The 20,140-nt window shown below is 59.1% G+C and overlaps 2 protein-coding genes across 3 annotated transcripts in view; both read left to right on the forward strand.

The window, feature by feature from the left end:
* The first annotated feature begins 157 nt into the window (after nt 1-157).
* Nucleotides 158-3,449, forward strand: LOC116796453. The gene is given in 2 exon segments (XM_032707077.1): nt 158-325; nt 1,506-3,449. Coding segments are annotated over 2 exon segments (702 nt in total). The 3' UTR covers nt 2,040-3,449.
* Nucleotides 3,450-8,113: 4,664 nt separating this feature from the next.
* SLC38A10 (solute carrier family 38 member 10) overlaps nt 8,114-20,140 on the forward strand; it is a 29,847-nt gene continuing 17,820 nt past the window's right edge. The window contains exons 1-8 of one of the 2 annotated variants that reach the window (XM_032706817.1): nt 8,114-8,298; nt 9,088-9,205; nt 12,248-12,293; nt 13,424-13,517; nt 14,611-14,754; nt 15,970-16,094; nt 18,491-18,593; nt 19,286-19,468. In XM_032706817.1, the coding sequence (XP_032562708.1) occupies nt 8,194-8,298; nt 9,088-9,205; nt 12,248-12,293; nt 13,424-13,517; nt 14,611-14,754; nt 15,970-16,094; nt 18,491-18,593; nt 19,286-19,468 (918 nt within the window). In that variant the 5' untranslated portion in view covers nt 8,114-8,193. The remainder of the gene's footprint in view (nt 8,299-9,087; nt 9,206-12,247; nt 12,294-13,423; nt 13,518-14,610; nt 14,755-15,969; nt 16,095-18,490; nt 18,594-19,285; nt 19,469-20,140) is intronic. The other variant, XM_032706816.1, reaches the window with a different exon arrangement.

Consider the following 20,140-nt stretch of genomic DNA (forward strand, 5'->3'; position numbering starts at 1 on the left):
GCGGTGGCGGGAGGGGGGGTGTGTGTGCCGGGGGGGGCCCGCCCCGCCCTTCCCCGCCGCAGCGCGCGCGGCCCCCCCCCGCGCGCCGATTGGCTGGCGGCGCGCCAGCGAACTGTCAATCACGCAGTGTAAACAAGGCGCCGATTGGCCGGCGCCGATGGCCGTTTCAAGGCTCCTCACCCCCCTCTCTTCAGGGGGGTGTGGGGGGGGCACGCGCGGCCCGGGCGGTTTCGAGGCCCCCCGCGCGTACAGCCCGGAGCGCCCCGGGCCGAGAGAGCGATCAAAGAGCGGCGAGAGGGGAGCGCACGGGCCGGGGCTACCGCAGGTGGGGGCCGGGGGGGCAACCGGGGGGCAACCGGGGGGCAACCGGGGGGCTGCAGGGCCTGCGCGCCCCGCAGGGTGCAGCTTGTAGCGCTGGGGGACGTGCGGTGCAAGGTGGGGTGTGCGGTGGCCGGGGGGTGCAGTGTGGGGGGCCGTGCACAGCAGGGTGGGGGCTGTGTGGTGTTGGGGGGCTTTGCAATATGGGGGGGCCATGTGGAGCTATGGGGGGCTGTGCATTGCCCTGGGTGGCAGTTTTGGGGGGTGTGCAGTGTTGGGGGGCTGTGCAATGTGAGCGGGCCATGCAGAGCAATGGGGGGGGGGGGGCTGTGCAAGGGGGGGACACAATATGGGAGGGCTGTGTGATGTTGGGGGGCTGTGCCATGTGTGGGGGCCGCGCAGGGCAGGGTGAGGAGATGTGCAGTGTTTGGGGGCCTGTGCAGTGGGCTGGTACGATGTGGGGGGGCTGTGCAACGCGGGGGGTGCAGTGCGGGGAGGCCGTGCGGAGCAGGATGGGGGGATGTGAACCGTGTGGGGTTGCAGTGTTGGGGGGATCACACAGTGCAGTGTCGGGGGGCTGTGCAATGTGGGGGGTGCGGTGAGGGGGATCATGGAGAGTGGGGGGGGGTTGTGCAATGTGGGGGGTTGCTGGGTTGGGAGGATCAAGCAGTGCAAGGTAGGGGGCCAATGTGGGGGGGCTGTGCAGTGTTAGGAGTGCAACGTGGGAGGGGGAGAGTGAAATGTGAGGGGGCCCTGTGGTGCAAGGTGTGGGGGGGTCCAGTCCTAAATAACCCTGAAATGCTGGGGGGGAGAGTGTAGTGTTGGGGGGCCCTGCGGTGCAAGGTGAGTGGGGGTGCAGTGTTGGGGGGGCTGTGCAATGGGGAGTACAGTGTTGGGGGGCTGTGTGCAGTGTTGGGGGGGGCAGGGTGGGAGGGGGCACTGCAAACTGAGGGGCTGTGTCGCGGGAGGGGCTTCACAGGGTGAGGGACTGGGGACCACACAGTGGGAATGGGAGCAGCAGCGGTGTCGGGGGCCGGGGCTGGTACCGGGAGGGGGGCCCAGCAGAGGCTCCCACTGGGGTCCCCACTGGGGCCCTGCAGGGTGGGTTTTTTTCCTTTTTTGCAATAAAAGGCTGTAATTGATTGAAAAGGCCGAAATAAATCGCAGTCTCTCGTAACCACGATTAGATTACCGTGGGCGATTCATCACAGGGGACGGCAATCGAGTCAGGAGGGAGCGGCCGGGGGCCCACGGGGACAGAGCCGAGCACACTGGGACGCACGGACACGGCACGGGGACAGACAGATGGACAAGGACAGCCGGGAACAGGCGGCTGCACCACAGGACACGGCCCAACACAGGCGCTGGTGCAGCGGGACGTGCAGCTGCAGCACAGAGCCGTGCCCAGGGACACACCGAGGGACACGCTGACACGCACACCGAAGGACACGGGATCACACCGGCAGCTCGGAGGCACAGCCTCCTTATCCTCCTCCACGGCCACCGTGTGAAGGCCGGTTGGATCCCTCTCCGTGTGGGAAAGGCCAGGAAAAAGCCGTTATGGATTATCCCAGCGCGTGGAGTTGGTGCTGGAGGGGAGCACGGTGCAGATCCCAGCGCTGGGGCTCCACGGTGTTTTGGCTGCCTGGGGTCCTGGAGCGCTGGGGAAGAGTTCCTTGACTGAAAAAGAAAACCGAAAAAGCCAAAAAAAGCGGCTGTGAGGCTCTTCCTTCCCCAGTGACGGCAGCGGGAGGGGGAAGGATCTGGCGGAACCTTCCATGCTGGGTGTGGGAAGGGGCTGAGTCAGGAGAATGTGGAGGTGTGCCCTGGGCACGGTGGGCAGACCTCCAGGGGGAACACTCCCCCCATGGCAAACCCCCTGCTGTGGGCAGCCCCCCTCCCTGGGCAGCCCACCCTCTGTGAGTTGGCATCCCCATGGGCACGGCCCCCTCTGCGTGTGGGCAGACCCACTCCTGGGGGTGCATTCCCCCTGAGCAGCCCCCCCAGTGGGTAGGCAGACCCCCTGCTGTGGGTGTACATCCCACACGAGCAGCTCCCCCAGCCCGGGGGTACAACTCCACTGTGCCGAGGTTGATCAGTGAAGTGAGCCCAAATGAGTGCAATTAAAGTCAGTTTAATGAGGACCCCCCCACATCCACCCCCCAGCCCTGCAGCTGCCTTTGTCCGCTGCTGCTGCTGCTGCTGCACACACGGTTCCTGTCCCACCCCCCTCACTGGGCCTGTGCCACCACAGAGCCCCCAAAGCACAGTGTCACCCCTGGGGGGGCAGGAGGGGACCCTGAGGATGGGGAGTGGTGGCTGAGGCCAAGGCCTGTCCCTGCCCAGGGGACTGGCTGGGATGTGTTTGGGGGTGCAGCAAGGAGGCTGCAGCCCCAGCAGTGCCCCCCCTCCTCAGCTGTTCTCCCGAGCTTCATCCTCCTGGGAGCTGCCAAGCCCCCTCAGAAGAAAGAGGAGGCTGGAGGATCCCACAACACTCCTTGGGTGGGAGCTGGAGCAACCCCTGGCTCTGCCTGGACCTCCAGCACTGCTGCAGCGGGACCCCCTGGCTGGTGTGACCCACTGCCGTCCTCCAAGGCTCATCCCAGGGCTCTGCATGGCACGGAACAGCAGGTACGGCTCCCAGGACAGGCAGTTTTCCAGCTGGCTGTGGCATTCCCGGCGCGTCTCAAGGCCGTCTGCGTCCAAGGGTCGTGTTTGTGGTGCAGAGGGACGAGGTGGCTCAGCACCACTGTCCCCTCCGCTCCCAGCTCAGGGCCCTCACCCCCTGCCCGGCGCTCCCCGGGGCTGGGGGGCAGCGGGGGGCACGGAGCCACAGCCGCTCGGGGGTCCGAGAAAAAAAGGAAGGAACTTAACTCCCATTAACCATCCCATTGTACTGGCCGTGGGAATAATCGGGTTTGCTAATGCAATTGCTGCCGCGATGCGAAAATCCGACTGGAAAATGTATTAGAGCAATTATCCGCCTCCCTCCGCAGCCGGCGGAGCATTAATATTCAATTTTGATGTGGAAGCCCTATTATGTTAATGACTTTGGTGACAAAAGTCGTTAATGCAAGACGTTCCCTTCATGGCAGCAGCATCAGCCGGGGCGAGCAGAGGCTGCTGCCACGGGATGGGATGGGATGGGATGGGGCACGGTGCGAGGGTGCGGGGTGGGGCTATGGGGGGGGGCCGGGAGGAGCCCCCTCCCCGGCCTTACGGGGGTCCTGGTGCTCGGGTCGAGCAGCCTCTCCACGTTCTGGAGCTGCCGGAGCTCCCGGGTCTGTGCCGGGGCGGATTAGCCGCGCTGCAGCACACCCGGCAGCGCCGCTCCCTCCCCGCAGCTGCCCTCCTTTGTTCTCTGCCCGAGCCCGGGGAGATGCACTGGGGCTTCCCCGCCTGCCGGGAGGCGCTGGACGGTGTCCCGGCCATCAGGTGACACTGGTGCCGTGCCCCTGCCCCGGTGCTGCTGCCGTGGTTTGGGCAGTGCCATGGGCAGGCCTGGATGGGTGGGTGGATCTGGAGCTGTGGGCTGGTAGTGGGGGGCACAGGGAGGGGGATGAGGAGCAAATCATCAGCAGAAGCAGCACACCCTGGCCTTGCCATCAGCGGCCACCACCACAGCTCCCATGTCAGTGCCATGGGCAGCATGAGGCTGAGCTGTGCCGTGACAGTGTCCCAGAGCTGCTGGAAGGGACAGGAAGGGGCAAACACGGAGCTGAGAGCTGCCTGTGATGGAGAAAACGACCATGACCTTCACCTGTCCAGCAAAGGGCTTGTACCCTGGGCTGGGAGTGACTGAAGGCCCCGGCTTTGCTGTGAGTGTGGCTGGCAGGGGGGTGGCCCTGTGGCACAGGAACCCAGTTGGTCTGGCACTGGGGCTGGTTGGGAAGGAGGAAATTTCTCAGGGCCCAGGAGGGGACAGCAGAACCCAGGCACAGCCCAGGCATAGGCTGGGATTTCTGTTGGTCCTTTCCAGGCTCCCCCAGGAGGCTCCTGCCAGGGGCTGTCCCCTCTGTGAACTGAGTGTTCTGTGTCCCAGTACAGGGATTGGCACACGGCTGTATCCCCACCCTGGGGGTCCATGTGTGGCACAGCTCTGCCTGCATGGGGGGCTGCAGGAGTTGGGATTTGTTGCCCAGAGCCCCCCAGTATGATGCCAGCCACCCCCAGTCCTGGTTCTGATGGGTGAGTGGGGCCACAGGCACCCCAGCACAGCATAACCCTGCTGCCACCTTGGGCTCCCTGACCCACAACACACCCGGGACAGCAGCCGAGAGACACCCCGCGGTCTGCCGGGGCAGGAAGGTGCCGCGCTGATGCTGCCACACGGGATCCGGCACTGACGGTGCAGGGGTGGGCAGGTGTCCTTGGGGCTGCTGGGGACGGGACACCCCCTGGGGACACGGGACCGCTCTGGGGACACACCCCGGTGGCCCGGGGCCGTTCCGGGCGCGGCAGGGCCGGGTCCTCCCGCGGTCCCCTCGCGATCCCCTCGCTCCGCGCGCACGTGGCCGGGCCGGGCCGTGCCCCGGGCCCCGCCCCGCGCCCCCATTGGCCCAGGGCCCCTCTTCCCGCGCCCCCATTGGCCCCGGCGCCCCCCGTCCCGCGCTCCCATTGGCCCCGGCGCCCTCCACAAACAAAGGCCGGCGCCCAGCGGGGGACCCGACGCGCGGCGCTGATTGGTGGGGCGGAAGGGGCGGAGCGGGCCCGGACAGGCCCCGCCCCCCGAGCCACGCCGGGTGCCCTAACAAGGAGAGGGGCGGGGCGTGCCCATTCATGCGCTCAGGGGAGGGGCGGGGCCAGCGCGGGGGCCGCGCTTCCCGCGCGCGGCGCGTTCCCACGGCGCGGGCGGGCGGATGAATGGGCGCACGCGGAGGGCCCCGCACGGCTCGGTACGGCCCGGTAGTGCTCCATTCGGCTCGGTACGGCCCGGTAACGCTCCGCACGGCTCGGTAAGGCTCCGTACGGCCCCCTACGCCTCGGGGCCATTGCCGCGCGTGGGTACGTGCGGGTGGGGAGCGTGTCCACTCGCGGGTGTGACGGTGCCAGGGCGCGCGCGATGCGTGTCCTGCCTGTGTGTGTCCCTGCGTGTCCCCGGTGCTGCCGCGTCCACACGCACCCCGCTCTGTGCCTTCCACACCCACGCGTGTCCGCCCCCCTCCTCCGCGCGCTTGTTGTGCTGGGAGGTGAGGAGCGTTTCCCGGGGTCCCCCACGATCGCGGCTCTGCATCGCCCCAGCCCGGCCCTACGGTGCCCACGGGCACCACCATCGTTCCCCACAGCCTGGGGACCCCCATCCCAAAACCCACCCCACAGCTGCCACTGGGGTGACACCATGTAGGGGCTCACCACGGCCTCTCACCTCCCCCCGGAACGGGCTGTGCTCTGTATCCCACTGTGCTGCTATACCCCCCCAGGCACGGATCAGCCCCCTTGCCTCCATCTCCCTCATCGTGCCCATAAATTGATTCCCAATCCCGTTCCCACCCTGCCAGCCCCTCGCGGGACACACGGCCACTCCCAGCCCGCGCCGGAGACGTGGACTGAACTTTGGTCCCCGAGCAATTAAGGTGCCTGAAACTGCACTTCATTAATGCTTGTTCCGCAATAAAACCCATCAAACTGCCCTTATTTGCAATATAAAACCGCAATTTGTTTTAATTTATGTTTTTCCATCTTTGCCGGGTGGTTCCTGGGATCTGCCAGGAGTCTGTCACTGGAGCTGGCCGTGGGGAGCGGGGTGGTGGGTGCTGGTCCCCGTGGGGAGGGGGGACATGGGGTGGTGGGTGGGCACAGACCCTCAGGGGCACCATGGCATAGGGTGGCCTCTGCCCCAGGTCTGGAGAGGAGGTTCCCATTCCTTCCCATTCCCTCTGGACCATGTACTGTGTCCCCCAGGAAGGGAGGCCAGGGATGTTCCCAAGGTGCTCGCGGTTCCAGGGAAGAGCATCCCTGTGCCGTGGGAAGGTTCGTGGGAGCCCTCCCAACCCGGAGCTGCCACTGAGGTGAATTCCTGAAGAAAAATCTCTGTGAGCAAGGGTGAGATGGAGGTGGGAGCCCCCGTGCCTGCATTCCATTGAGGAGGGGTGGGCCCGACCCTTTTCCCTGGACAGCATTACCCGTGGGAGCTGGGAATCTGGCTCAGCTAAGAGTGGGGTGTGCACACATGGAGCTGTCACATCCGACACAGCAGCGGCGCCTGGAGCTCCCAAGGGATTTGTGCTTCCATAAAGCAGCGCGGAATCCCTGCGGGATCAGCCGGCCCTGAGCCCCCATTTCTAATTACAGTAATTGTGGCTCTGGCATCCTCTGGGGCCGGTTGTTCTCCGGGGCTCCAAATCCAGGCGGGAGGAATCTGGGCCATGGGGCAGGACTGGGAAGGGCTCTGAGCCACTCAGGCTTCCCGGCGGATCTGTGGTGGGAATGCTGCCACCGGCTGCCAAATCCAAAAGGGCCCTTTGCCGGCTCCCAGTGTCCTGTGCTGGCACAGGGGGGTCCCCATCCCAGCTGGCAGCTCCTCATGCAGGTGCCTGGCCATGCAGGGGGTTGGGACTTTCCAGGGAATTCTCCCTTGCTCTGGGCAGGTCCATGACGGGAATCTGCCCCGGCGCTGCTGGGGAGGAACACAGGCAGTGCTGGGACAGAGCCCAGCTCCTGCTGGAGGCAGGATTTGGCCCTGGAGTGTTTGGAACTGCAGAAAACCCCCATCCCTCGGGATGGGCATGGAGATCCCGGGGGGAGGTGGCAGAGCGGGGCCTTCTCCCTTGGTATCCCCATCCCACAGGAATTCCCAGCTGGATGCTTCCCGGGCTCCCACTCACACATGGAGAAGCCACTGGAGCTCTTTTCCTGGCAGTGCTGAGGCAGAACACGCTGGGGGCACCCCCAAAGCGGCTCCATGACACCCCGAGGGGATCCCTCATCCCAGCTCAAGGACACACATGGACACGGCCCCTGCTCTGGCACAGGAGCCAGGAAAGCACCGCCGGAGCTACTGATCCCACGCCACACCTGGAGGGAATTAGGCTGCCTGTTCACCTCCCTGCAAACCTTTTGTAGAGCGAATTCCTGCGGTTTCCAGTCGCAATTGCTGCAAATTATACGAGCGCCGCGTGTTTCGCTCGGGGAGCGCGTGTGCTGCGCTGACCTGCTGCTGTGCATGGCCTCGGGGGACCCTGCCACAGCCTCCCGCAGCTTTCCTGCTATTCTCCTTGGGCTTTCTGCCTTGTCCTGCAGGATTCTGGGGGGTCCGTCCACGGTGGGCTTTGGGATCGCTCCGGTTGGGATGGGGAGCAGATGCTTTCTGTGTGCACAGCTGGATGCGTGCCCAGATGTGCACTCGGGAGGGGGTTCCCGGGGGGATGTGCTGCCCTCGAGGGGCCGTTCGGGACCCCTGTCCCGGGGACCCTTCCCAGATGCCAGTGCTGTGGTTGTGCATGCGTGCACATGCACGCATGTGAAGCCATGCGCACAGTCGTGTGCTTTCCATGCATGTGCGTGTGTGTTTGTGCACTCCCGCACGGCCCTGGCCGCACTGAGCGCCCCGGGGGTGCCCCCAACAGCGGGGACCCCCGGTTATCCCTGCCGGCCTCCCAGGACCAGCGAGAACGGTCCTCCAAGGCGGCAGGAGCGTCCCCCCTCGGCGGTGCGAACACGTGACTTCCGGGAGCGGCGGCGGAAGGCGGAAGTGCCGCTGTGGCCGGTGCCGGGTCGGGGCGGGCCTGGCGGGGCCATGGCGGGCATGGGCGGCTGAGGGGGCCGGGGGCACCGGAGAGCTCCAGGAGGACCGAAGGGCTCCAAGCCGGCCGGGGGGCGCGAGGAGCGGCCAAAAAACGCGCCCCCCCTCGCCTCGGGGACCCCCCACCGCGGGCCATGGCGGCGGCGGCGGCGGCGGGATCCAACTGGGGCCTGATCATGAACGTGGTGAACAGCATCGTGGGCGTGAGCGTGCTCACCGTGCCCTTCTGCTTCCGACAGGTAAGCGCCCGCTCTGCGCCCCCCCCCGGCTCTGGGGGGCTCCCCGGGGCCGCCCGGGGGGAAGGGTGGTCCCGCCGGTGGCCCCCAGGCTGGGGCGGCTGTGCCGGGCCCTGCCCTGGTCAGCCAAAAGCCCCCATGCGGGCGCTGCCCCACTCCGGGGTAGCCGGGGGAAGGGCAGGCAGAGGCCACGTTTGCCCCCCCGGTCCGAATTTGTCCATGTGACAAACAGGAGTCGATTTGGAGGCATTTGCAAATGCCTGCTGTGCTCCCAAGCCTCAATCCCAGGATCTGCCCCATCCCCAGGGCCCCCCTGCCTCAAAACAGCGGGAAAAGGGCAGCTGGGATCAGGATTTGGGTCTGTTCCAAGTCACCTGTTTGAAAAGTGACCTGTGGTTCCCACCCTGTGCAGACAGGGAGGCAGGAGAGGAGCTGGGTGAGGGGTTTGGGATACCAAGGAGTGGTTGATTTATCAAGCTACAGCAGGAGTGGAACCTCGGGGTCTGTCTGTGCTCCCTGGACCTGCTGGGGGATGAGCCAGGGGGGAAGTTCTGCTCCACAACTCACTCCCAGTTCACTCCTGGGAACTTTGCCTGGTGCAGCTGAGGGCTGTGGGAAACACGAGTGTGTTCCCTGTGTCCTTGGGCTGTGGAGAGAGTGATATGGAGCAGATGGGGAAGGGAGGGAATTCTGTGAAACAGGGAAAAGCGTGGCTGGAATTACCCGGGGGTGCTGAGGGAGGGCCTGACCCCTCACCTCCCGCTGGTCTCTTCCCCCTGTGCTCTGTTCCAGTGTGGGATCATCCTGGGGGCTGTGCTGCTGATCTTCTGCTCGTGGATGACCCACCAGTCCTGCATGTTCCTGGTGAAGTCGGCCAACCTGAGCAAGCGCAGGACCTACCCCGGCCTGGGTGAGACCCCTGCCCCAGGGCTGCTCCCCAGCCCTCCCTGCTGGCTCTTACATCTGCAGCGTGACCTGGGCCTCCTGATTTCCATTTTCCCACCTGGTGCTGCTGGAACAGCCGATGTTTTCCTGCTGCAGTTCCCGTTCTCCCCCGGGGCAGCGCCGGGGTCTGATCCTGCCCCCGACAGCCCAGCTAATGGTGCTGAGTTGTTTTGGCTCCCCAGGACAGGGGAGGAGGTGCAGCACTGCCTGATCCAAACCCCAGCTCCCGGGAGGCGTCTGGGATGAATTAATTGTGGGTCTGGGATGAATTAATTGTGGATCCGGGCACGAGTTCCCCGCCCGGCGCTGCCGGGACAGCGGGTGCTGCCAGCCTGGCATGGAGCTGGGCTGCCTGGAGCCGAGCTGGGAGCTCCTTTATGGCTCAGCAGAGAGGAAACAGTGCAAGCTTCCAAGGGGCTGAGAAACCAGAAACATCTGGAAGGTCCCTGGGTGGGTTTTGGCAGGGCCTGGCCACCATTGGAGCACGGTGCTGGCGCCAGGAGCCCGTGGCCTCTCTTGGAATCCTGACTGACCGGGGGGGCAGGAGGAGGTGGGGGGGGTTCCAGTGCTCTCCATTGCACATGAAACAGCAGGAAAAGCCACCTTTTCCTTGTTTTCCCTTATTTTCCCGTGGGAGGAGGGCGCTGGCTGGCGCTGCCCTGGTACAAGGGCGCTGACAGATGGGTTTGCTCCTGCCTCCTGGTGCCCGAGGTGCTGCTCCCGGGAAGTACATCCTGGCTGCTAGGAACGGGAAAGCTGGAGCAGCTCCGTGGTCTGGGGGTTGTTGTGATGCCGGAGAGAAGGGGGAGCCCCCGTTCCAGCTGCCGGTGCCGCCCCCCCGGCCCCCTCCACGCGCCTTTGTGTGCTGCTTCCCGCAGTACACAGAGTCCCCTCCACCTTGGAGCGTGTCCTGGGAAAAGGGATCCTCTGCACGCTCTCAAGCCAAGGGGCTGGAATATACAGAGGGCCAGTAATGCTTCCCAGCTTCCTCCTGGCACGAGGGGGCTGGCAGCCGTGCTGTGCCCGCTCCCTGCGCCCTGGGAGAGGAGCCACGGGCAGGGACAGCCCCGGGAGCGCTCCCGCGCCGCATCCCAATGCTCCGGGGTCGGGCAGCTCCACACAGACCCCCTTTGTCCCCGCGGGCCGGGCCCGGGGACATCTGCAGGCACTCCTGGCAGCCCCGGGCCGATGCCGTGGGAGGATTTGGCAGCACTGAGCCAGGGAGGAGAGTTGTGCACATTCCCTTCGGGCAGGCACTGCCTCCCGGAGGGACGGCACAAAGGAGGGGCTGGCCCGGGCTGCGGCTGGGGGTGGGCCATCAATGCTGTAAGGAGGGGAAGGGCCTCGGGCAGGTGTGTGGGCGAGGAGAGAAGCAAGATGCAGTTCTCAGATGGATTTTAACCAGGAGATGGGTGAATCCCTCCCTTCTGGCTGTGCAGGGGCTGTGCTGGCCCTGGGGCAGCTCAGCCCCACAGGGGAGCCGCTGAAGCTCCATCCCAGGAACCACCTTGGGTTTAAAAGGCTTCTCTGATTCCTGAGCAGGCTCAGCTCTGCCCAGCCTGGGCATCCAGAGGTCCCATTCCAAGGATTCCACTGTACCATTTCTTTTACAGTCGTTGCCTCCTGGAGAAGATAAAGGATCCAATTTTTCCAGTGTCCCCAGGTGTGGACATGAGGTGTAGCGTTAGGAGGCACGTTCTCATTGAACATCAATTCCAAACAGTCGAGGAGATGGGCTGGTTCCAGCCCCACCAGTGGCTGTGTCCATACCCAGGGGCACCCGGCTGTGTGCGCCGGAAGGATGGAGAACCGTTGGATCCTCCCGGAGCTCAGCCTGTTAATACCCATCTCCAGGAGGGATATTTTCCTCTTACTCACTCCTCTCCCTCCTCTCAGACCCTCTCTGTGTGGGACTGGCCCCCCCAGGGCTGTTGCCTTTTCCCCCATGGCTGTGGATTCCCGGAGGAGGCCGGGGCGGCCGTTCCCGGTGCCCGGGCGCTGTGCCTGGTGGCGGCTGTCCCACCGCCCTGGCACCGAGCCAGCAGCTATTTCGGGTGCTCCCCCACGTCCCCGCTCCAGGCTGTGGGTCCCTGCCGTGCCTTTTGCTCATTTTGTGGGAGAACATCTCGTTTTCCTGAATTTTTAGCTCAAAGCAGAGTCCAAGGGAATCAAGAGTTGAAGTTAATATTTAAAATAGCAGAAGAAGCTTCCAGAAAGGATCCGAGTTTGTGTGCTGGCGGGTTCCAGGAATGTTGGGCTGTGCCTTGAGGGAAAGCAGAGGGGACTCCGGGGTGGTGGGTTCATGCTGGACAGATTTGGGCACTGTGGTCTGGGTTTGGAGCTCTCTGTTCCCATTCTGCCCATTAGGGTCTAAAAATAGAAGTGGAGTTTTCTTGGCATTGTTTTTTTTGAGAGAAAACCCAATGATTTAAGGACTACTGAGCATTTTCTACTCCAGCCCAAGGATGGGAGGGGGGGAAAAGCAAAGCCTTGGCAGCGGCCCTTTGGTGTGGGTTGGGAGCACTGGGTATTCTGGGAATGGGATTGAACGTTCTGGGCACCAGCTCAGCTCTCCCAGCCAGCCATGTCAGGCGGCCCAGTTCGAGGGGGAAGATAAAAATAAAGAGGGGAGTTGGACTGGAATTCTGCACCACTTCAACTTTTGCCACACAGAATCTTGTACAGGAATATTTTCTCTCCCATTGCCTTTAATGGCTGCCATGTGTGGCTGCTGCTTCACACCACTTCTGGTTTTAAATAGAAAAAAAAAGAACCTGCTCGCTGGCTTTTCCTCATCTTTGTTCCTGTCTTATGTGGTTTTCAGTTCCCAGAGGGAATGGCTGAAAAAGAAAGTGGGAGGGTGAGGCAAACAGCCCCCAAACACCAGCAGTGGGGCCCTGCTGCACTGCCCTGTGTCACTGTTAGTGTGCAACTTTGAACTGGCCTCTGCCCTATTCTGAGCCCTTCTTTGACTAACTTCCACTTTTTTTTTTCCATTTTATGCCAGCATTTCATGCCTATGGAAAAGCAGGAAAAATGCTGGTGGAAACAAGGTAAATCTGCTGCTTGTTCAAAGCGTGAACAGTTTGGGTTTGTTTGGGGAAAACTCCTGCTCTGAGCCTTGACCTCCTTCCTTCCCCTCCTGCCTCCCCTGGTCCCCACAGCCCTCCTGCCTCCTGGGATGTAGCAGGAGCCTGAGTGAGATCCCTAAGCCCAGCTCTCAGGTGTCACCTCCAGCGTATCCCGCCCGTTCCCAGGCGGAGCCGGGAGCGCCTTCCAGGCGGTGGGAGCACAGAAGGTGGGAGAGAGCTCATCTCCTGCTCTGCTGTGAAATCCCAGGCATGTCACCTGTGGCTGCTCTTCAGGGGTGACATCCCTGCTGAGAGTGCTGTGAATGAGTGGGAGGGGGAGCGTTTGGTTCCTTGGACCCATGGATCTGCTCTGGTCCCGCTCATCCCTGCTGTGAGATGCCTTGAGGGGGAATCCTGCCTTCATTTTGGGACGGACTCTGCTTCCTCCCATGACCCCAGTGCAGTAGAAGCTCCCTGCAGATCTCAGGTGATGGGACATCCTCACAGCCCTGCTTTTTCCAGCAGGGATTCTTTTCCAGGCATCTTGAGCCCAGGCCAGGCAGTGGTGGTGGCTCCTTCCCTCACCCCAGCTGCAAACTGCTGCACAGCACTAAAAATACACAGAATATTCCTCAGATGTTGCTTGTCCATGCAAGCAGTGGCTGTAATTGCCACGGGGATGTTCTATAATTGGAACTGGGAAGGAAAGTGGTCCAAGAGTGGGAGGAGAAGCAGTTCATGGACAATCTTTTCATTAAAGTTTGGTCCATTTTGTGGAGAGACATTGGAGAGCCCACTAGATATCGAGATTCATGGCACGGCTCTGCTGTGGGGTGTGGGCTCCAAGAGCCTCATGCTGATTATTTTAGAGGTTTTTCCAGGAACCAAAGGAGTTCTTGCCATCTCCAAGATTGGTTTTTGGAGTTTGTTTTTTTTTACCCATGGCTCCAAACAGCAGTTAAACCAGTGCATGGTCCGTTAGCAGAGTTACATCTCCAAGGCGATTAGTGTGGATGGGGGTTCTCTGATGGTTGTTTTACTGGGATTGAGTGCAGAAGGGTTGTCCTGCCCTTCCCAAGGTCCTCCTAACCTGTCCCTGTTTCTGTTTGCAGCATGATTGGGCTGATGTTGGGCACCTGCATCGCTTTCTACGTCGTCATCGGCGACTTGGGCTCCAACTTCTTTGCGCGGCTGCTCGGATTCCAGGTGAATAAATCCCACCTACCATGCACACAGTGCTCCCAGATCTTCCACTGAGCTGTGTGTTCCTTGGATGCAGCACAGCTCCTGCCTTGGAGTGTGCTCAGCACTCCACTGGGGTTCCCCTCATGGAGAGCTTTGCGGAATGCCTGGAGCGCGGAGCCTTCGGCTCTGGGAAGTCCTGGAAGCCCAGACATATGGTGAACAATCAGCTGTAAAACTCCAGCATTTCCATCAAAGGAATTCTTTTTAACTTGTTCCCTTATTAATTCTGGAGCAGATTCCTTGGGGAGATGATGCTTCCTGCCTTAATTCCAACCCCAGTGGGTAGTGACAGGCAATTCCTCTGAGTTCTCCCCTCTCAGTTCAGGAGGGGTTTTTGTCCTGTCCCTGACTGTTTTGGTGGCCAAAGTCATTGTGTTCCTGCCTCCTCAGCCATGTGATGAACCTGGTGCTGGCTCAGGATGCTCAGAGGCAAGAGGTGCTCCTTGTGGGCATGGCTGGAAGCTGGTACAAGAGCCGTGCAGGGAAGCAAAAGGACATTTGGGAAGCAAAAGGATTTTTGGTGGAGCTGTTATCTGTGCTGCCTGATGCTCCTAAGCTCAGATTAAGGGGCTGTGAAGTTAGAAAAGATGTGTTGAGGCCACAGCCAAATTAGGTATTAAATATTTCCGAGTGTTCTGCTTTAATAAATACCAGTGTGAGGCTTTGATTAATTTTCTGGATCGGAGTTTCCAAGACTTCAATCTCTCGTTTCCCCGAGTAAGTTTAGTTTTTATTTAATTGCATGAAAATACCTAAATAGCTTGTGCTGGATTAGCATTTAACCCCCCTCCCACCCCCCAAATTCTTCTGCCTCGGACCTGTCACACACTGCAGAGCAACAGTGGCACCCAGTGACTGTCTCAGCTCATCACAGACGAAGCCCAAGGAACGTTGACTTTGCAACATCGGATCTTTAAACACCTGCAGTCACAGAATTTCACACTTTATAGCTGTTTCTCACTCTGGGAAAATGAACCACGTCAGGGTTTGCTCGTTTGGTGGATGTTTTGGGTGTCTTCCCTGCTCCAGGTCTTTATGCAGGTCCCTTTTGCAGGTGTCGGGCAGTTTCCGGATAGTCCTGCTCTTCGCTGTCTCCCTGTGCATCGTCCTCCCCCTGAGCCTCCAGAGGAACATGATGGCCTCCATCCAGTCCTTCAGTGCCATGGCTCTCATCTTCTACACTGTGTTCATGTTTGTGGTGGGTATGGACACTGAGGATCCTGTTTTCCTACTGTTTTAACTCAGGTGTTCCCTGCAGGGGCAGGCCTTGAGTTTAAAATGTCCTTCCTGATAATTAGTGCTGGGAATAACTGGGGATCTGGGTGCCTGTGCTCCTGAACTGGTGGAAGTGGAGAGGTTTGTTTGTTGGACACCAGCAGTTCTGTTTCTTCAGCTCCATAAACTCTTTTGGCACTTGGTGTGAACTTGTTCTTAGAAGTTTCTAGAAAACGCGTATTTTTATTTCTTCCCTGCGCTGGACAGACTCTTGACCCTTTTGATGCCATAGGGGGAGTGGAATGATGCCCAAACTGGCCCGTTTGGCTCTGCCAAGCCCCGTTTCCTCAGAGGTGAAAGCTGAATTGTGCTTTTTCATGACCAGTTTCACCTCCTGGATGCTCCTGTGGTTTGCTCGTGGAGCCCCAGCCCTGTCTCGCCCAAATTTCAGAACTGGAAGAGCTGGAAGGAAAGGGAGATGTAGAAATTCTTTCCATGCAACTTTTCTAGTAGGTTGTGCAGGGAGGTGTGGAACATTCCAGGAGCTGTGCCTTTAAGAAACCCACCACAGTCATGAGAGTTGGCTGCACCAAAACATCATCTCTGGGGATTAGAACCCCCATTGAGGGATATTATAAACAGGCATTCAGACATATTTACCTTCTGCGTCCTGTGCAACCCAACCCCTGCCAATTCCTGTGTCTGTGACAGAGGAGCTCCCCGGCCTCGGCTCTCCCCTTTTCCATGAAGTTTATCCTTCTCTTTGGTGAGCTGATGTTGTTAAATGCCTCTGGAGAAGCAAGTGGGATCCTGTTTTGGGATCCTTTGTCTCTGCTGAGCAGGATCCTCCAAGGCCACCGTCACTTCCCGTTCGGATTTAAAAATACATTAAAAAACGTGCAGAAGAGGCTGCTTTGAACAATAATTCTCACAGTTAAATGTGTCAGTGGAAATTGTCCCACCCTGATGTGTGCTGTGATGTCTGACGGCATCAAACAGGGGGGAATGTCACAGATCCTTTAAAATCCTCCCTGGGATCCTTGGTGGCCCTTGGAGCTCAGTAGGTGGGATGGGAGCTGGGGCTGTGGGGCTGCTCCTGGCAGAGCTGGGGCTGCCTCTTATCCCAGCCCCAGCATTCCTGCTACCATGGAGCTGTTTGGGGCTGGACCCTCACCCCTGCTCTCTCCCTTGGCTGCAGATTGTGCTGTCATCCTTCAAGCACGGGCTCTTCAGCGGGCAGTGGCTGCAGCGAGTGAGTTACACGCGCTGGGAGGGCATTTTCCGCTGCATCCCCATCTTTGGAATGTCTTTTGCCTGTCAGTCGTAAGTACCTGCCATTCCCACCCCTGGCAGTTGTTCCCACAGTGAGTTTCTGTGAGGGCAGAGGGTCAGGAGGAATTGCAAGGGATAGATACCATCTGGTTTGGTGTTTTATTTTCATCAGAGTATTTTACAGCCCACTGAAGTTCAGGCTCTCATTCAGTCGTGACCCTTTTGTTACCGAGGCTGGGAGGGAGTTACATTTCACCTGGGAGTTATTGTAGCTGAGCAACACGAGACTGCTTGGGACAAACAGCTCCTCAGTGTGACACACCGGGCTTCTGGTGCAGCTGCAGGAGGGATGAAATTCCCCCGGTTCTTGAAGGGAGCAATGTAGCACCAGGAAAGGCAGCAGTGTCACCCCATGGCTGCAGGGTCCCCCCCAGGGCAGTGAACACTGGGGGCTGCTCTGCTGCCCCAAATTCCTTGGAGAACACTCGGAAGATGGCACAGTTGTTGGCTTTGGAGGGTTGTTCCTGCATTTCCAGTTCCCTGTTTTTAGTGGCACGTGGAAGGAGGTGAGAGCAGACCAGGCTATTTCCAGTTCCCTGTTTTTAGCAGGGTTTGTGCTGACAAGTGGAAGAAGGTGGGGACAGACCAGGCTATTCCATGTTTCCAGCAGCATTCCCTGCTGCACCGAAATGGCACATGAGCACTACATGACTGGCCAGAATCGTGACAGCTCCAAATGGTGTAAATCCAGCCCTGGACACAGGAAGGATTGGCCTCCTTTGGGAGGACCATCCTCCTTTGGAAGCCTGGCAGAACTGGGCTTCCCCCCTGTAGTTCCAGCAAACGGGTCTCATGCCAACAGTAAATGAATGTGACAGATAAAATTTGTTCAGGCTGCTGTGTTTACACCCACTGCAAGATCCAAATCATCATTTTCCACTTACTGCCTCTCTTGGCAGCTCGGATCCTACCCCAGCTCCAGGCTTGCTGTTTAATGTCTCCATCACAACTGGCAAAGAGAATTGTGTTCTCCTGCAGCTTTACCTAGTTAACAAATCCCTTTTTTTTTTTTTCCTTATGATATCCACACAGTAGTACTCAGCAGAATTTTCCTGGGAGCTGGAAATGCAGGGAAATGGTTTGGTCTGGACCAGTGTGTGTGGACCTAAATAAAGGCTCCGTGGCAGCACTTATGTGGCAAACCCAACCTAAAGCTGGGTGTTTTTTAGCAAGCATCAAGAAAATACACTGTCCCCAGCCCAGGCAATATTTCATATATATATATATGTTTTATTTCTTTATATATTCTATCCATATATATATTTTTTATTTCTCTCTTTATATATATTTTGTCTGTCTGTGTGTTCTCAGCTATGTAGGTTTAATTTGGCTAACCTCTGAATCACCTTTTTAACCATCCCACACACTGCAGAGCCTCCATGCTGCCAGCCTGGATGTTTGGCTGGACCCTTCCCCTTGGGGGGGCAGAAGTTTGGGATGTAGTCAGTTAATGTAATGGCTGTGGTGAGGGCAGGGAGGAATCCCAAATGGAGAGACTCCCGGGAAAGCCATCCTTGATCCTGACCAGTAACTGCAGCCCCTGTGGGTCCTGGAGCTGACATGCTCGGCCTCCTTTGTGCAGACCCATTTGATGTTCAGGGATTAAGGGTTAAGGATCCTTCTGCTTGTCCTCACCCTGACACACTTCTCTGGGAATGGCTTCCTGCCCACTGGAGCCGGGGATACCCCTTCCCATCTCCCCGTAGGCTCCCCTCGCTTCTCCCTAGAGTTCCTTCAGTAACACGAAGCCAGGATGTAGCCACTTGAATTAAAGTAACAAGAGGTTAATGAGTTGCTAAAATATGCACCTGATGTCAGAAAAGGACATTCCTCATGCTTTCCAAGGCTGTAAATACCCCAAATCCCAGGGAATCGGCGCTCCTGGCTTTCTGCGAACGGAGCTGAAGTAGGACAGGCGCTGCGTTCCGTTCTGTTTGTTTAACTTTTCCTTTTAGACAGGGGGATGCTCCAACCTTCTTCCCACTTTTCCTCTGTAAACACTGTGTTGCTTTAATTATCAGCACGGAGAGCTCCAAGAACAATAATCTCCGGCGCTGGGGCTGGCCTGGAGCCACCCGCGTTCCCGGGAACAAACGGTCATTCATTTTGCAGCCCTTTCCGAACCCCAATGTTTACATCACACGTTTCGCTCCACGTGGTGGGGTGGGGAGAGCAGGAATATTTTTGCAACACTTAAAAGTTATGAGTGTTCTGAAATCTCTTGGCATTAGCAGTATAAATTGTGGAATAGCAGCGGGTGTTTATGCTCCAGAGCGGGAAGGTGTCAGGGATTCGTTGCTGCTGGGCTGAGGCAGGGAACGGGCTGGAAATGAGGGTTTTCTCTCTTTTTCTGCAGGTTTCCTTAAATAATTTACCCTTTTCTACAGTCAGGTCTTGCCTACCTATGACAGCTTGGATGAACCGTCTGTCAAAATCATGAGCTCCATATTTGCTTCTTCCCTTAACGTGGTCACCACCTTTTACATCACGGTAGGAATTTCCCCTTCTCTTCCCTTGCCAGAAATCTGGAGGGGCCAGAGGGACGAGGATTTATCTACAGCCAGGGCTGGTTTCTGCTTATCTGTATTTATTCTGACAGATAAGTCGTCGTGCTGAAAGCAGAGTTATCTGGGAGGTGATGAACCTGACAGCACAGGGGCCTTTGGGAGAGTCCAGATTTTCAGCATGGCACGTTTTCCTTGGGTGGAGGCAGAGTGGAGGCCCAGCTCTTGCCAGGCCCAGCCTGGAGCTGGGGATGCTTCCCAGAGTTTGGGAGAGCTTTTTTCAGCCTATTGTGAAGGAAGTTATGCCTCATAAGGCAGCAATTAATAAAAGTGGGTTAATTATTCTTGAGGAGAGCTCTGGCCCATGAGCCAGGCTGCTGCAGGGAATCATGACAGCCCCTCCATTGGAGAGGGACAATCCATGGGCTTGGCAGCAAGGAGAGTGTGTCCTCCAGGAAACCCCCTGTGTTTGTGAGAAACTTGCTTTTAGGCAGGTGCCACTGTTCATTAACCACCTGTCCCAGCTTTTGGGGGTGCTGGGGCTGCTGGCAGGTTTCCCATGGAGGAGACCCCGTGCTCCCACCTGGCTGCTCCAATGGGAGGTCACTGTCCTCCTCACTTCCATAAGGAGCACGTGTGAAGTGCTTTGGAGTCCAGCCCACCCTCTCCCCTCCCCAGGTGGGCTTCTTTGGCTACGTGAGTTACACCGAAGCCATTGCTGGGAATGTCCTCATGAACTTCCCTTCCAACCTGGTGACGGAGATGATCCGAGTGGGATTCATGATGTCGGTGGCGGTGGGGTTCCCGATGATGATCCTGCCCTGCAGACAGGCACTGAACACCCTGCTCTTTGAGCAGCAGGTAAGATCCCTGCGTGGCCAGGGCTGCCTCGATGTGAAACTTGCTTTTTGAAAGGTTCTTTGTGACTCTTGTGCTCTGACTGGGTCCCAAACCTCTCTTGGTTCTGTGAGACTCTGGTGACAGCGGCGTGGGGCAGGTGCTTTCTATCCAATGGGACAAACCCCCAACTCCCATAAAATCCTCAGTGCCCTGCATGTGGTGACAGTGCAGCAGGGGCCTGTGGCCATCTCTAAATCCTGCTCTGAAGAATGGTTAATCTCTGGGACTTAGAGGTTCATGTCCTCTCCTCAGAGGAATTCCATGGGCAGAAGGGCTGGAGTTCCCAGGCTGAAGTCCACATCCCATGGCTGCTGCTCCCTGCTCTGCTGGGGATTCCAGCTCTGGCACAGACGTGTTACACAGTTCAGAGCCGAGGTGGTTCTCCCTCTCAGAAAGAGGGAGAAATGTGCTTTTGGAAGCAGTGGAGCCTCCTCATTTCCTGCTGCTCCAGCTGCCGTCCTTTTGCTGGCCAACTCACTTTGCATTGAGCTCCAACTCCTGTTCCCGGCCTCAGAGCCCAGCCCAGCCTCATTTCTTGTTGCTTCCATGTGTGCCTGCTCATTCCTGCTCCATTATTCTCACCCAGCACCTTCGTCAGCAGCCCTGTCCCCTCCGGGTTCGGATGTTCCCTTC

This window comes from Chiroxiphia lanceolata, chromosome 19 (genome assembly GCF_009829145.1).
Source record: "Chiroxiphia lanceolata isolate bChiLan1 chromosome 19, bChiLan1.pri, whole genome shotgun sequence".
Classification (NCBI taxonomy): Eukaryota; Metazoa; Chordata; class Aves; order Passeriformes; family Pipridae; genus Chiroxiphia; species Chiroxiphia lanceolata.